This window comes from Aplidium turbinatum, chromosome 16 (genome assembly GCF_918807975.1).
Source record: "Aplidium turbinatum chromosome 16, kaAplTurb1.1, whole genome shotgun sequence".
In the NCBI taxonomy this organism is placed as follows: Eukaryota; Metazoa; Chordata; class Ascidiacea; order Aplousobranchia; family Polyclinidae; genus Aplidium; species Aplidium turbinatum.
The window spans coordinates 5,141,078-5,154,492 of NC_137487.1; the positions used below are offsets into that span (position 1 = coordinate 5,141,078).

The 13,415-nt window shown below is 38.2% G+C and overlaps 1 protein-coding gene across 1 annotated transcript; it reads right to left on the minus strand.

Annotated features, from left to right (window-relative positions):
• Window positions 1-666: 666 nt before the first annotated feature.
• LOC145785937 (neuronal pentraxin-1-like) lies at window positions 667-11,139 on the minus strand. Its single transcript, XM_082597630.1, has 6 exons — window positions 10,937-11,139; window positions 9,830-9,966; window positions 4,473-4,580; window positions 3,746-4,017; window positions 2,669-2,847; window positions 667-1,122 (listed from the first exon to the last, which is right to left on the minus strand). The coding sequence occupies exons 1-6, from the start codon at window positions 11,137-11,139 to the stop codon at window positions 948-950; spliced, it is 1,074 nt and encodes a 357-aa protein (XP_082453756.1). The 3' UTR covers window positions 667-947.
• Window positions 11,140-13,415: the final 2,276 nt, after the last annotated feature.

The window sequence follows — 13,415 nt, forward strand, 5'->3', positions numbered from 1 at the left end:
AAAAATCTTTGAGAATGATTTCATTTGACTTGAAAAAGTCCGTTTCGAACAGCCCTAGTCGCTGTAGCCTAACATTGTCTCTGGAGTCATGAAAAATTAAACTCGACATGTAGGCCTACTTAAGCCTACTTTGTAACCTCAAACTTGAATTGAAATGTAATCGCAAAATGTTTGTAATCTTGACTTCTGCTGAATCATTGCCATACGAAACTACTACCACTATTCCACTATTTTAAAATAAAATATCTCAACAGCTTGAAAGCAGCTAAATTCAGCAAAACGAAATTCGAAAACCGCAGCTCACAAAAATTGGAGTGCAATTCGAAAATTTTCGTTTCACCACAGTTCTTGTTTTCTTTCAAAAACACAAATTTTGAAAACATTCTGCGTCATTTCAACATCTACAAATATCGAATAAAAAGAAGTGTATAGGCTGATAAATTGCAGTTACCTGGTGATATATTTCCGTGGCTCAATCACATTATGAAAACATTACGCTTCGTTGAGCACTGACAGAAACTTGCTTCAAGACCTTTAACATCATATGAATACACTAGTTGAATACTATCTCAATCTCACCTTGGCCACAACTCATGAACCTGAATTAGATAGTTTAAGATGTTGTGTAGTGGCATATCTAGGGAAGAGTAATCGAGCCCGGTAAAACACAGAAAAGTAACTTTATTTACGGTACGTTTGTAAGGTTCTGTTTCTGCTTTGTTGAAATTGCCTCCCCAAAAGCTGCTTGCTAGATCTGCCCTTGATTTTGTGTGATACGAATTAACCACATTTTTATGTTTGCTGTACAAAATTTTTGTCGAGATCACACGGTAAGTAGCTAAAATATAGAACATAATGTCACTGTGGATATGCGATATTTCATGACAAGATGATTCAATGGTTTTGCAGCAGTGTGCATCACGTATCAATTAAAATAGAAAATGGAATCAAAGAGTAGGACAAATGTCTGGAATGCTGTAAGTTGCTTCTCCATGCAGCTCTGTCCTATCCAGTGTGGTTACGATGGCGAAGTCATTGGGGCATTCACAACGTTGCGCCATGTTGGCGACCTCCTTACCAGCCAGTACACGAGGCCAGATCATCAAGTTGGTGATGTTGCCTCTATGAAACATTACAAAGATATGTCATTTGATACAACGATGGTAAACCGCAAACAAATAGAACAAAATCTATAGTGTAATTTTTTGACAATCACTCTTGGGAGAAAGCTTTGATTTCTCTTGCTAGAGCGTATAAAAAGGTGAGTCCTCTACTTGAATCCAAGCATGGGGGATAAGAAGATAAGGTACTCATTATACTAAGCCTTAGGCACTAACGAGAGTAGGTTTGCCCGTTTCTTTCTCTCGGCCACCTTTACTTCAGCAACTAACCCCCACTCAATTTATTACACTCCACATGTGAGCAGTGTTTTGTCAACAACCAACTTAAGCGGGAGTCGAACCAGGATTGCACGATCGTAAACCTATCCGCTTATCCGCTGCGCCATCCCACTGCATATAGATAATAATTATAGTATAGCCTGCTAGTGCGCATGAATTGTATAAAAAACAATCAAAAATTAAAGAAGCGTTGCTCTGCTGATTTGCAAACTAACTACCACAACTAGGCAAGCCATAACAAGATATCTTAACTTCGATTACAATATTTATCCAACGGGATAGAATGTGTTTTGGCGACTTTTGTCGCATTCAGTATTTCAAATGCAAATTTAGAATTTTTATTCAACACCAATTCGATCAATAAATTGTTCAGCTTTATCGTGACAGTTATTTAATTCGGAAATTAATCTAAACAACATAACAATGATTCTTCAAACCGAAACAGATAAAAATTGTTTACAAAATCAACATGTTAAATAAAGTGACTGCGGCGTTCTTGTGGTGATTATAGGCTACTAGGCTTATAGGTTACCTCCTGATGTTAAGGATGATACCTAGAGAACTCTGATTTTCGCTACTTTATTCATTTCGTCAGTATGTTTTGTGTTGTGCCAATTGTTGGTTGGTTGGTTTTTGTATCTTTGTCCTCGGACTGACAAAGCCTTGATTGATTATTCCTGATAGTTTCTCATACTTGTAGATGCTCTTGACGCAGGGCCGGTTACTGAGATTGACAGAGTAAAGTTTCCGATTGTTGAAGCGTTGTTGCAGGGAAATTATTTCATTCACTAGGTGCCGCTGATTGGAGAGCAGTCAGAAATGCGTTGCTCAAGCGCACACCCCGAGAGTCGAACTCAAGTTGTCGTTGCTCAAGCGCACACCCCGCGTGATCGCCGGGCGCGTAACCACTGAGCTACCGGGGCGGACAGGTTGTGTTGTTAGGTTGTTACTGAACAAGTTGTGTTTACGTGCTGACTGACGAAACGTCGGTAATGAAAACTAGGTATCATCCTTAGCATCAGGAGGTAACCTAGTGGCCTATAGTCACTAGAAGAACGCAAATCACTTTATTTATCAAATGCCTGGTGAACAGTTTCACTTTGTCTATGTCTAGATGTGTTGCCTACATTGGTGACTGTAAAGCCACTTGTGAAATACACGTCTTGTGGACTGGAAATGAGAGTAAGAATTAGTAATATTAATCTCTATTGTAGAAATAAAAAACTAATTTAAACAAAATAAGATTAATATGTTGCCTAAAATATTACGTATAAGATTCTTCTGCAACAAGGTCTCCTGCATCAGTAGCATCCTGCTCTTGCCCAACAACTAAGTCTCCTCCTCCTCGTACGGGATTGGTGCTGGTGGAAATGGTTGCTGCTTCTTCACCATTGATGTAAACTCCTCTTTTGTTACGTTGACTAGAGAACCAAACGCAAATTTGTAGCTGAAAATTTAGATGGAGATAGACTTAAATGTGATGGTTTAAAGTGTTTCTTGATGTTTTCAATCGCTGCAGTTTTGTACAAAATCCAATTTTTATTGTTCTTCAACAATTTAAGTTTTAAAAATAGTTTGAAAGCAGTGATAGTTACACAATCGTGTAATGTTGTCTTTGCTAGCTGATTTTGGAGACCTTGTGGTCTTTCGCTGCCATCCATGCTGTGCGAATTATTTTTGTTTATTGTGTGTCGTATATTTTTGTTTATTTACCAGCAGAAAAAATAAATAAACTGAAAATGAAGTAACACTTGGTAGTTAATATGTTAAGCATTTTAGACTTGCACATAAGTTCCTACTTAATCAGTTGGTTACTTGATAAGAGCTAACATGAGTATGTTTGTAATTTTTCGTCTATTTTCATTGTGTTAAATGCCGTGTGGTTGTTAGGTTTTATTTACTTATGGTTCAAGAAATTCACGCTTTACCAAAATTGTATTATAACTTCCTACTTATCAAATACAGCAGATACTTGTCATATCTAATTTTACAGTGTTGCTCAAATTAAATTTGATAAAATCTGGTGTTCTCCGCAAGGCATGATAAAACTTTTTACCGTAGGATACAACGATTACGTTTTTTCAAAGAATTATTATTATGCAAGGCCTGCCAGAGTTTTGATTGTTTGTGTACCCTGGAGATGTCAACTATAAAAGGTATTTTGCCAAAGCAAAACAACAGTAAACATAAGCTTCCTTTTCTACATTGCATTCTCTAAGAAAAGTGTTGCAGTTTAGCTTGTTGTAACTTGTAGTGGGGTTATTTACAAAAACAAACATGATCACAGGTTAACGATCGATAACAGATTCAACAAAGTTGTTGAAGCCATTGTTTATTACATGTACCTGTTTCAAAGAAGCGACTGAAGGAATTAAAATATTTGAGTCAGTTCCACCAGCCCAGAAACCGATATTTTTGGTGTCACGAAATCCAACTAATATCTCATTTGCCTGCGACGTAACTGCATAGCTAAGGAACCACTCTTCGTCAACGGTAGGAGGCAATTCAAGCCAGGCACAAATGGTCGTTTCTTTCATCGCAGGGAAATACGATCGATACCTCACGTAGTCTTCAGTTTGAAGCTCTCGTGGGAAATGATACTTGATCACGGGACAACCTTTACAGGAAGTAGAGAAAAGATATTTTAATAGCCTACATACTACGAAAGATTATTTGTAACGTTCTTGTGTTTGTGGCAATAAAAGCCTGTGGATAATATAGTATGTTAGACCTGTTGGCCGGTAATCCATTGTCAACAACTTACTCATAACTTGGATGGATTTTTTTTTAATTTATTATATTAGAAAAGTTATTTCTACAAAATATAATTTAGAAGTGAAGCGAAATAATTTGTGATTTTTATATTTACAAAAAGGAAGTAAAATGCTTTTGTAAAAATGATTGTAAAAAAATAGGCTATGCAGTGAAATTCGAAGTTAAAATCATCACAGAAGTTATTGCTTATATGGTGCTTCAGCCATGTGATAGATGAGGGATGTCACTCTGTGATGATCAAGTGAAACTAAATACAAGTGTGTTTGTCAATAATTATGAAGAATTTTATCAGTTTACCTCCCAAGTCCAATGACCTTCCAGAAAGTCCCCTTTCACCCTTTTGACCCTGAGGTCCTCTTTTACCAGGAAATCCTCTTTCTCCCTTTGATCCCTGAATCAATCCTCCTAAATATTGTGTTTAAAAGATATAACTTCTCAAGACTTAAAATAAGACGGTGAGACTCCACAAACAATGATATGAAAGCGTTTAGTAGGACTCCAAGCAGTGGCGTATAGGAGCATAATTATGCTGCCGTCCCTGGCTTTCGTTGAAAATGCCGCCCTAAGTAGACGGCAGCAAATTTTGAAATAGTTTCATGTTTAAGCAATCTTTTCAATAAAAATAATGTGCCGCGTCTCAGAAGTTCTATAGTGCTTGAGAAAGAAGCCTCACTGTCTCAGCGTTAAGGCAAAAAATAAAAGACAAAAAAATGGACAACAAATGTATTAGGCAAATAAAAGATCAATAGCCGCCTCAAAATTGAACTTTTCGAGCTTTCGCCGAAGCAAAATCAGCGATAATATCTTCAAAAACAAGTTTTTGAACGTAGTCTCTTTCTATAGAAAGAATCAATAGAGCTGATAGCCCATCATTATTCATGGTAGAACGTAAATACGACTTTATTATTTTGAGCTTTGAAAAACTCCTCTCACAGCTCGCAATTGAAACACCAATGGTAAGATAAAGTTTCAGACACAAGCATAAATATGGTGTCGAATCAAGTAGATGTGATTTAGCTAACCACTGTAAAACATCAAACGCTGTTGCATTACGATCAAACGTGTTTCACTGCTTCGCACCAGCCTCTTAAATCTGTCAATTTCCACAGCTAACTCCAAAAAGTCCACTTCGTCGTCATAAGTCAGTGCTTCTCAACCCCTGGGTCGCGACCCAAAATTGGGTCGTCGTTTCATTTGGCTGGGTCGCTGTGAGATGTGGTGATAAAAGATAATGTCTCTTGAGCAAAATTAAAACCGTACTTTTCGTAATTTCGTAAACCTACCACTATACTGTATAGTTTTCGTAATTTCCACTGTCATGCAAGATGTAATTCACATCATCAACTTCATGAAGGCCAAATCACTGAACTCACGACTGTTTGAAATAGTGAGATGGTTTGATATGTTGTGTGTTGTGAGATGGTTATCTCACTGTTGTGAGATGGTTATCTTGTGGCAAAGTAGGCTACTGGAGAGATTTGTAACTCTGCGCAAAGAGGTGAAGGAATTTTTGATAAACAAGAAGCATAGCTTGGCAGAAAAATTTGCTGATCAAAAGTGGCTTTTGTTTATGGCGTAGGCTATCTTTCTGATATATTTTCGCAGCTGAACATCTTGAATAAATCTTTGCAAGGACCAAACATAATGTTGGTCGATGTATCTGAAAAACTGATTGCTTTTACAGAAAAGCTGAAGTTGTGGAAGAGGAAGATCGTGTCCCAGAAAACTGCAACATTTAGGCTACTGTTTTGAATTAGTTAGGCTACTGGTAGATACGGAGCTCGTACCATTTGGGTTCATTGATACGAGAATTTGATTTGATTATCTCTAAAATTGCAAAGGATTTAGTATGAGTGCGCAATCCATTAGCTATTGATGTTGATACCCTGCCTGAAAACTACCAAAGCATTTGTGGCTTTCAAGAGGAGTTTATTGACATTTAATGCGACAGTGTAGCCTACTGATGAACTGTTTTAAGAAAGAAACCCTTGGTCAATTTTGGACAAAAGTCATGAATGAAAAGACTGTTGTTGGCACGCACGCAGTAAAAGCTCTCCTGCCATTTGTTACTGCCTGCCTGTGAGAGGGTTTTCTGCGCTTACATCAAAACAAAGGAGAGAAATTGTCTTCAACCTGAAGATGACATGACATTGGCACTGAGCAAGATAGCTCCAAGTTTTGACAAGTTGTTGAAACAATACAAAGTCATCAAGGCTCACATTAAAAATTTGACATTTTGTTTTTATGTTTAATCGTGTTATATATAAATGCGGCTCATTTTTTCATGCTTACAAAACGTAGTTTTGGAAATAGGGTCGCCAAATCTTCGCTATTAATTTAACCTTAATTTTTGGGTCGCCACAAATAAAGGTTGAGAAGCACTGTCATAAGTGCTTTCAAAAGCGTTGGTGAATCCATTGTGACTTTCGCTTTGCAGCAGCGCGTGAGGATTCAAAAATCCAAACATATCATTCAAGTGGTGTATGCCGGTAAACCAAGCTTAAACAAACCGGTAAACCTATAAACCTATTTTGCCGGTAAATCTATTTTTGCATTACTTCATTTCTTGTGCTGGGTGCACTGTGCAGCCTCATTTTGCCGCCCCTTGCAGCCTGCCGCCCCTGGCGCAGAGCCAGAACCGCCAAGTGGCTGCTACGCCACTGACTACAAGAGAATACAAAAGTAGTCCAAACCATTAGAAAAGATACGAAAGCAGTGCAGGCTTATGTACATTAGGGTGGAGTGAAAAAAGAAAATTTTGATTTTTGCTCTGTAATAGCGATTAAAAGTTGTAGTGTGGCTTGACTATTAAGCTTTGAAAATTTCAGCGTTTTAAAATAAAGTTTTCGTCTGCCGCAAGCAAGTTCAAGATTACAAGGGATGTGCTGATTAAATATCACAATTTGCTTCAGATTTTTTTCCGCAACAAAACCATCGCATGTGACGTCATAGAGGATATTTCTTACGATTCAATTAGTCCATTTAAGCAACATAATCGGAAATATGCAATTCTTAAAAAGGGCCTGAAAAAGCCATTGCAGCGGTTTGTATGTCTGTTGCATTTTAATGAATTACCACTGAGACACTTGATGCATTATCTTGATGGAGTTACATCTGGTCCACTAAGTTTTTCTGGCTCCATTGGTAAAAAACTTGAAGACTGTGACAGTTTACCAGTCACAGAGTTTGAGGCTGTTGATATTCAACTGCCTTCAATTGACGTGAGCTTAAGCACAGACCAGCAGTAGCCTACTGTACTTGTATGGCATCTGTAAAGCAATTAGCTCAGGGCGTTGTGATGCCAAGCTTGCCTATTGTAATCCAAGAAAGATGAATCACTCCAGATGGCTGACAACAACCAATCGCATTTTGAAGCTTTATGTTTCACGAAACAATCCCTGTAAAATCTGAGAGCGTTGGTCTTCTTCATCGTGTATCACACGGCCGTAGCCCAGAGCATCACGCAGGCCCTTGCTCTATCGTTGAACTCGGCCAAATTCTGTGCAGAGCACCTTGCTTTTAGGTCAGGGCATTCGAGTAGATGTTGCATCGTTTGCTCCTGTCCGCATTTGCAACTTGTGCTCCCCATGGAATACCCCCAGTGTCTCATCAAGGTTTTACACCTGCCAATACCAGTTCTTAAGCGGTTGAGGCATCGCCAATACTTCCACGGTTCACGTTTTCTGGGAGGAAGGCTCTCCATGGGTGTGAGCTCCATATTGGCCAATGTCGGTCCGGCTGCCAGTCTCTCCTGCCATAGTTGAACCCGCACATTGGCGGCGACATCGTCATGACCTAATGGGACAACTGAAGCAAGAAAACTTTTGGTGGAGTAGCCTACATTGCCAAGTTATACGCTCCAACGTGGTTTGCAGTGAAAACGCAACCTTCATGTACTACTTACTGTAAAGGAGCTAAACACTTTGTTTCACGTAGTTAAAAAGTCGCGCTGTCTTAGCGCTGAACTAAAAGCAATAGTTGTCCCTGGTATCAACCGAAATGCCTTTTTTGCTCACCAAGAGAACCTATTGCTGTGGATGTTGGTAGATGAACGTCTGTACAACAGAAAATTAGCACTGAGAAGGATACTTTCCAGAAAACAAGGTCATGGAGATTCCATTCGTCTCTTTAAAGTTCCACTCTTGATCTTTGAAGCAAACGAATACTTTGAACTGATTGATTGGCAGCATACAGAGAGATATGAACCACCACTAACTCGAGACATACCGGACAGTCAGTTAATGTCCTTCATTCAAGATGCTGCAGCTCCAGAGCTTGAATTTCCTAGCTATCCGTGTCACACGCAAGCCATGGAAGGGGCCGTGCGCCTCGTTACTGAAGCAGCATCTGCGGTGTGTGGGCAAAAACAACGGGAGGGATTTATTCGAAGTAGACTGCAGTCAAAATTAGAAATGCCTGTATTCAATACAAAACGAGAGTTTTTGGCAAATGGAGTGCTTAATGAGATTTAAACTCATGGGAGTCGACAGAGAGGGGCACTTGTCCCCCTGGATTTGGGTTTTATAAACGTTTCTTTCCTTATGAAAACGATACTTTCAAAAATGTTTCTTACCTTTGGGCGATAATATCTTTTTCATCCAATTTTCTTCGAAGTAAACCAACATTTTTCCAGGACTATTTTTTCGCGCTTTCGGAAACTATCGCTAAGTATGCCTTGGAAATATCTTTAATTGTAACGTTTTCGCTCGTGCCGTCCAAATTTACGTTACATTTCATCAATACACTTAGCTACGTTGCACTCGTTGTAGCTCACAAGATGAAATTTGGCTTAAAAGATGTTTGCCCCCTCCCCCTGCAATATTTCTGCCAACGCCCATGTACTGTATAAGCTGATGATTTAAAAAGCGTTTACAATATTTATATGGGATCAAAAGTAAACAGGCAACCGAAATCTCAATATTGTCATATTAAGAAAAACACTTTTCTACTGTAGTTTGCTTTACCTTCATTGCACATACTTGCTTAAACTGTGGTGATGAACTTGTGAAAGGAACAGAAATTTGAAGAAAATAGCTTAAAATCCGTGTTTTTTCTTATCAGTTGATCATATACATGCAACAAGCGTTCTAAAAGACGTATTTTCCACTGCATTGCAACGATTTATGTGTAATTTACAACTCTGATATTGTTAGATAGAAGTACCGAAGGTAGAAGTTAGATAAAAGTGACGATCTGCTAATTGTGATGACGTCATAGCTCCAAAATACCAGTGAAAACTTCAATGGACTTGCGGCAGACGTAAACGTTGATCAAAATCAAAAATATTTCAGCATGTGAATACATTTACCACATCACAACTTTTAGTAACTATTACAGATTGATTCTATCAACTTTCATTTTTAACCTATGTTTCACTCCACCCTAATGTACATGGCAGCAGCCTACTTCTCAACTAACACTTGGAGTTCCGAAGTAGCCTTTGTTACAGATTTGTACAGTGTCAAGTTTACATGTTATTGCTGCAAATGCAATTATAGAAAAAACGTTTCTTGCAATTGTATTCTGACAAAAAAATGAAATGAAACTGAACAATTAAAGGCTTCAACAAGCAGCAAATTCTAGTAGCCTATGAACTTATAATGATGGAGCCTATCGGTTATCAACTATCAAACATAGTGTTTTTGTTACCGTACCTTGGTGGTTAGTGCCAAGAACAGGAGCACATACAGGAGCTTGTAGTATCCGTGGTCCTCCATCTTGTGTTAAAACTTCATTTTCGGATTGAAAGACAATTAACAGAATTAATATAAATCTTAAGTTCATTTTAAGTCTTCAAAAAATGTTTTTTATCTCTTTTAAGTTTGCTGAAAAATAGTTTTAGCGGATTTTTAAACAGGAATAGGCCTATAGCCTAAGCTAATTTAGGCTCCTGTGATAGCAGTGCAGGCCTAAATCAAATTTTCTATTTCAACTGCAGTCGTTTAGATAATAATATATAAGTTGGTAGGCTAGTTAAAGGTGCTGTATTCAGCTACATTACTGTTTGGTTTTAATCTTTTTGACGAACCCTCTGATACGCCATCCTGGCAGTTTTGCATAGCCTACTTGTAGAGGCTTTCAAGTTTAAACCACTAACGCAGGGCGGTTATCGAGATCGACAGATTTTCCAATAGCTAAATGAAGTGAAAAATCGTAGGCTAATTACACTGGTCAACACAATTTTTTTGGCAGACAAAGTTACAGTGGTTTTGGGGGGTTTGAAGGGCGCTGATTCCGAATATGGCCTTAGTTTTCCCGAATTGGCTCTAGTTTTGAAGATATCGCATAGGGTCATTTTGACCAAAATCCCATATTTGAGCCTTATGCGCTAGATCAGAAAAAAACAGTTTAACCATATCAGATATTTCAGAAATGCAATTTAATGGTCAATTGTGAATAATAAAGAGAGTTTTAAGGTTAAATACAGCAACATCACGAATTTTTTAGGGATATTAGATTTGTCATACTTCAAAACTTGATATTACCGATGTCATATCCGACATATAGCCTACACAAAATACATTATCATATAGGCTATACAGTAGTGTAAGTACATAAAACACTAAAAAATGTTGCATCAAATCCGTCAATCAACCTTGTATCATAAAATTTAGATAAAAGTAACCACATTATCTTTTTCATTGTAAATTGAAAACAATGGTATGAAATACAATAAGATTTAAACTATTAACTAATTTGCGCTGAAAAAAATGTCTCTTGTAAGATTTTCGCTTGTAAAAAACTTTTGGGCAGTTTCTTACAGGTTCCAGCAATAGTCTGCCATCATGTGCTCATTCCATCTGCCCTGATATCTTTCTTCCATTGTTTTGATTTCTTGGTGGAACCTTTCCCCCTGCTCCTCACTGTAATCACCAAGATTGTCAGGAAATCTGTCAAGGTGGCTGAATATGAAGTGAACTTTAATGTTCATGTTAGCTCCAAGTTTTCCAAATGCAGATAACATCTTCCGAACTAATTCTCTGTAATTAGGTGCTTTGTGATTCCCCAAGAAGTTTTGTACTACATCCTTGAAGGAGTTCCATGCAGTGAGTTTGTTGCTGTTCATGTGACTGGTGAAAGCCGAATCTTTCATCAACGTTCGAATCTGAGGTCCATCAAAGACACCAGATTTAAGCTTTTCATCGGAGAGTCCTGGAAAGTGACTGCAAATGTACTTGAAGCAATTCCCCTCCTTGTTTAATGCTTTGACGAACTGCTTTATTAACCCTAATTTGATGTGCAGAGAAGGAAATACAATTCTATCTCTGGGAACTAAAGGTTCATTGATTACATTGGCTGTCCCAACTTGAAGACTGGTGCGTTTTGGCCAGTTTTTCTTGCGCCAGTGCTGGGTTCTCGTTCTGCTGTCCCACAAACACAGGAAGATAGGATACTTGGTATAGGCTATCCACTTTGTTGACCAATTAGAAAATTGACCATTTTTATGTCAACACAGATAAGCCACTTATGGGTATTGTAGTCAAGCTTTTCAAGGAAGTTTCAAGAAAGTTTGATGGCATCATACTCCTCTTTCATCTTGGTGATATGTCCAATTGGTAGCCTACAGGAGCAAATTTGTTTCCGTTGTGCAATAGTACAATTTTTAGGCTTGCTTTAGAGCTATCTATAAAGAGCCGCTAATTCTCACAGCGATACGGTGATACCCCCATGAGACTCCCATACCCCCAGTCCCCCATACACAATAAATCATGAAAAAAGGAAGTGCGGAATCTAGGACTTTAAAGTAATTTTTAAATTAGCTTTCATTACTAATTGTTATGTTATATCAAACAATATTGCGCCAATATCAAAAAAATCAAACAAGATTTATGTTCTTCTTGGTGAGATGTTTTGGGGGTAAATACAGGTAAATACACTAATTTGGGCTAATCTAGGGGTATAGGTATCTTCTAAACTAGAGTCAATCTGGCAAAACCAATGTCATATTCGTAATCAGCGACCTTGAAAACCCCAGAAAACACTCTTAGATGTCCTGCCAAAAAAATTTTTTCTCATTTTGTTGACTAGTGTTATCCATTTTGTGCATTCCTTCCTTGCACAAAATGGATGCACCAGTGCAGTGAGTCCACCAGCGTTAAAATGATTGTGAGGTCTGTCATTAACTTTTTTAGTAAGAAGTTTTTGGCTGAGACCTTTTTCTTATTTTACAGTGCATTGGTATCAAAATGATTTATTTGCGTTGCTCAATAGTTGAAATTATCTTCTGTTTTGAAAGTAATGAAAAAGCATTCTTAACAACTCTCTTCCTCCACCCTTTCTTATTCTTATTTAAACCCATGCCAAAGGTAGAAAGATAAACTCATCACAAAAGATTTTAGACATTCATCACAAACTTTCTTTTTCGTACTGCCACTCTTGACTTTACGCAGTTGTCAAAATGTATCGCTTTTTCTCGCATTCGTCATTGAATGTAGGCTATTACCGGGTAAATCGATGTCTGCATTGGTTTTTCTTCGATTCCGATGCCGTGATGCGTGCGACTGATTTTTTAAGTTCTTTCAAGATTTTAAGTTCTAATTAACAGAGATTGTTTTCCCAGGTAGCCTACTCTTCAACTTGTGTAGAAAAGAGCGTTTTTTCTGGCTGGCAGCACAAGACTGAGTACTCAACAGCCTTATGGACAAGGCACCGGTAGGCCTATAACTTATACGCCAATCGCTGTCAATTCATTGCTACAGACAATCGGCTGTTGAGAATCCTAGGCCTATTATTTAACTTGTTATTTTTTGTAATATATTATGCTACCGCCAATATACGTTGTAACCTATACTCAGTTTGTATAGTTTTTCACCAAAAATTTGGAAATTCCGTTTGAAGTGTATCTACCTTTCCCACATACTTGTATGTAGAGGCTCTTGACACAGGGCCGGTTACATATAGATTGGCAAGAGTAAAGTTTTCCGATTGTTGAAGCGTTGTTGCCGGGAAATTATTTCATTCACTAGGTGCCGCTGAATGGAGAAGAGTCCTGAAATGTGTTGCTCAAGCGCACACCCCGAGAGTCGAACCAGCGCCGCGTGATCTTGAGGCGGGCGCGTAACCACTGAGCTAACGGGGCTTTTCTATGAACCAGCTGATTGCAGTCATTGTGACTTTTCTACCGCTCAGCCAGAGAGTTGATTCTAGCTTTGAACTTTGTTTGGTAATTGCAAAAGTAAAAAGACTAATGGCAAGGTTGGGAATCCAACCCTCGCCATCGAAATGACTATTCCTCCTCTG

Bases quoted from the DNA above. Each gene is read 5' to 3' on its own strand.
- LOC145785937 (XM_082597630.1), bottom strand. From the start codon at position 11,139: ATGTTATCTGCATTTGGAAAACTTGGAGCTAACATGAACATTAAAGTT. The intron at 4,581-9,829 runs GTACGGTAACAA...CACAATATTTAG, and splicing joins TCTTGGCACTAACCACCAAG to GAGGATTGATTCAGGGATCA. The intron at 1,123-2,668 runs GTAATATTTTAG...AATGTTTCATAG, and splicing joins GTTGCAGAAGAATCTTATAC to AGGCAACATCACCAACTTGA.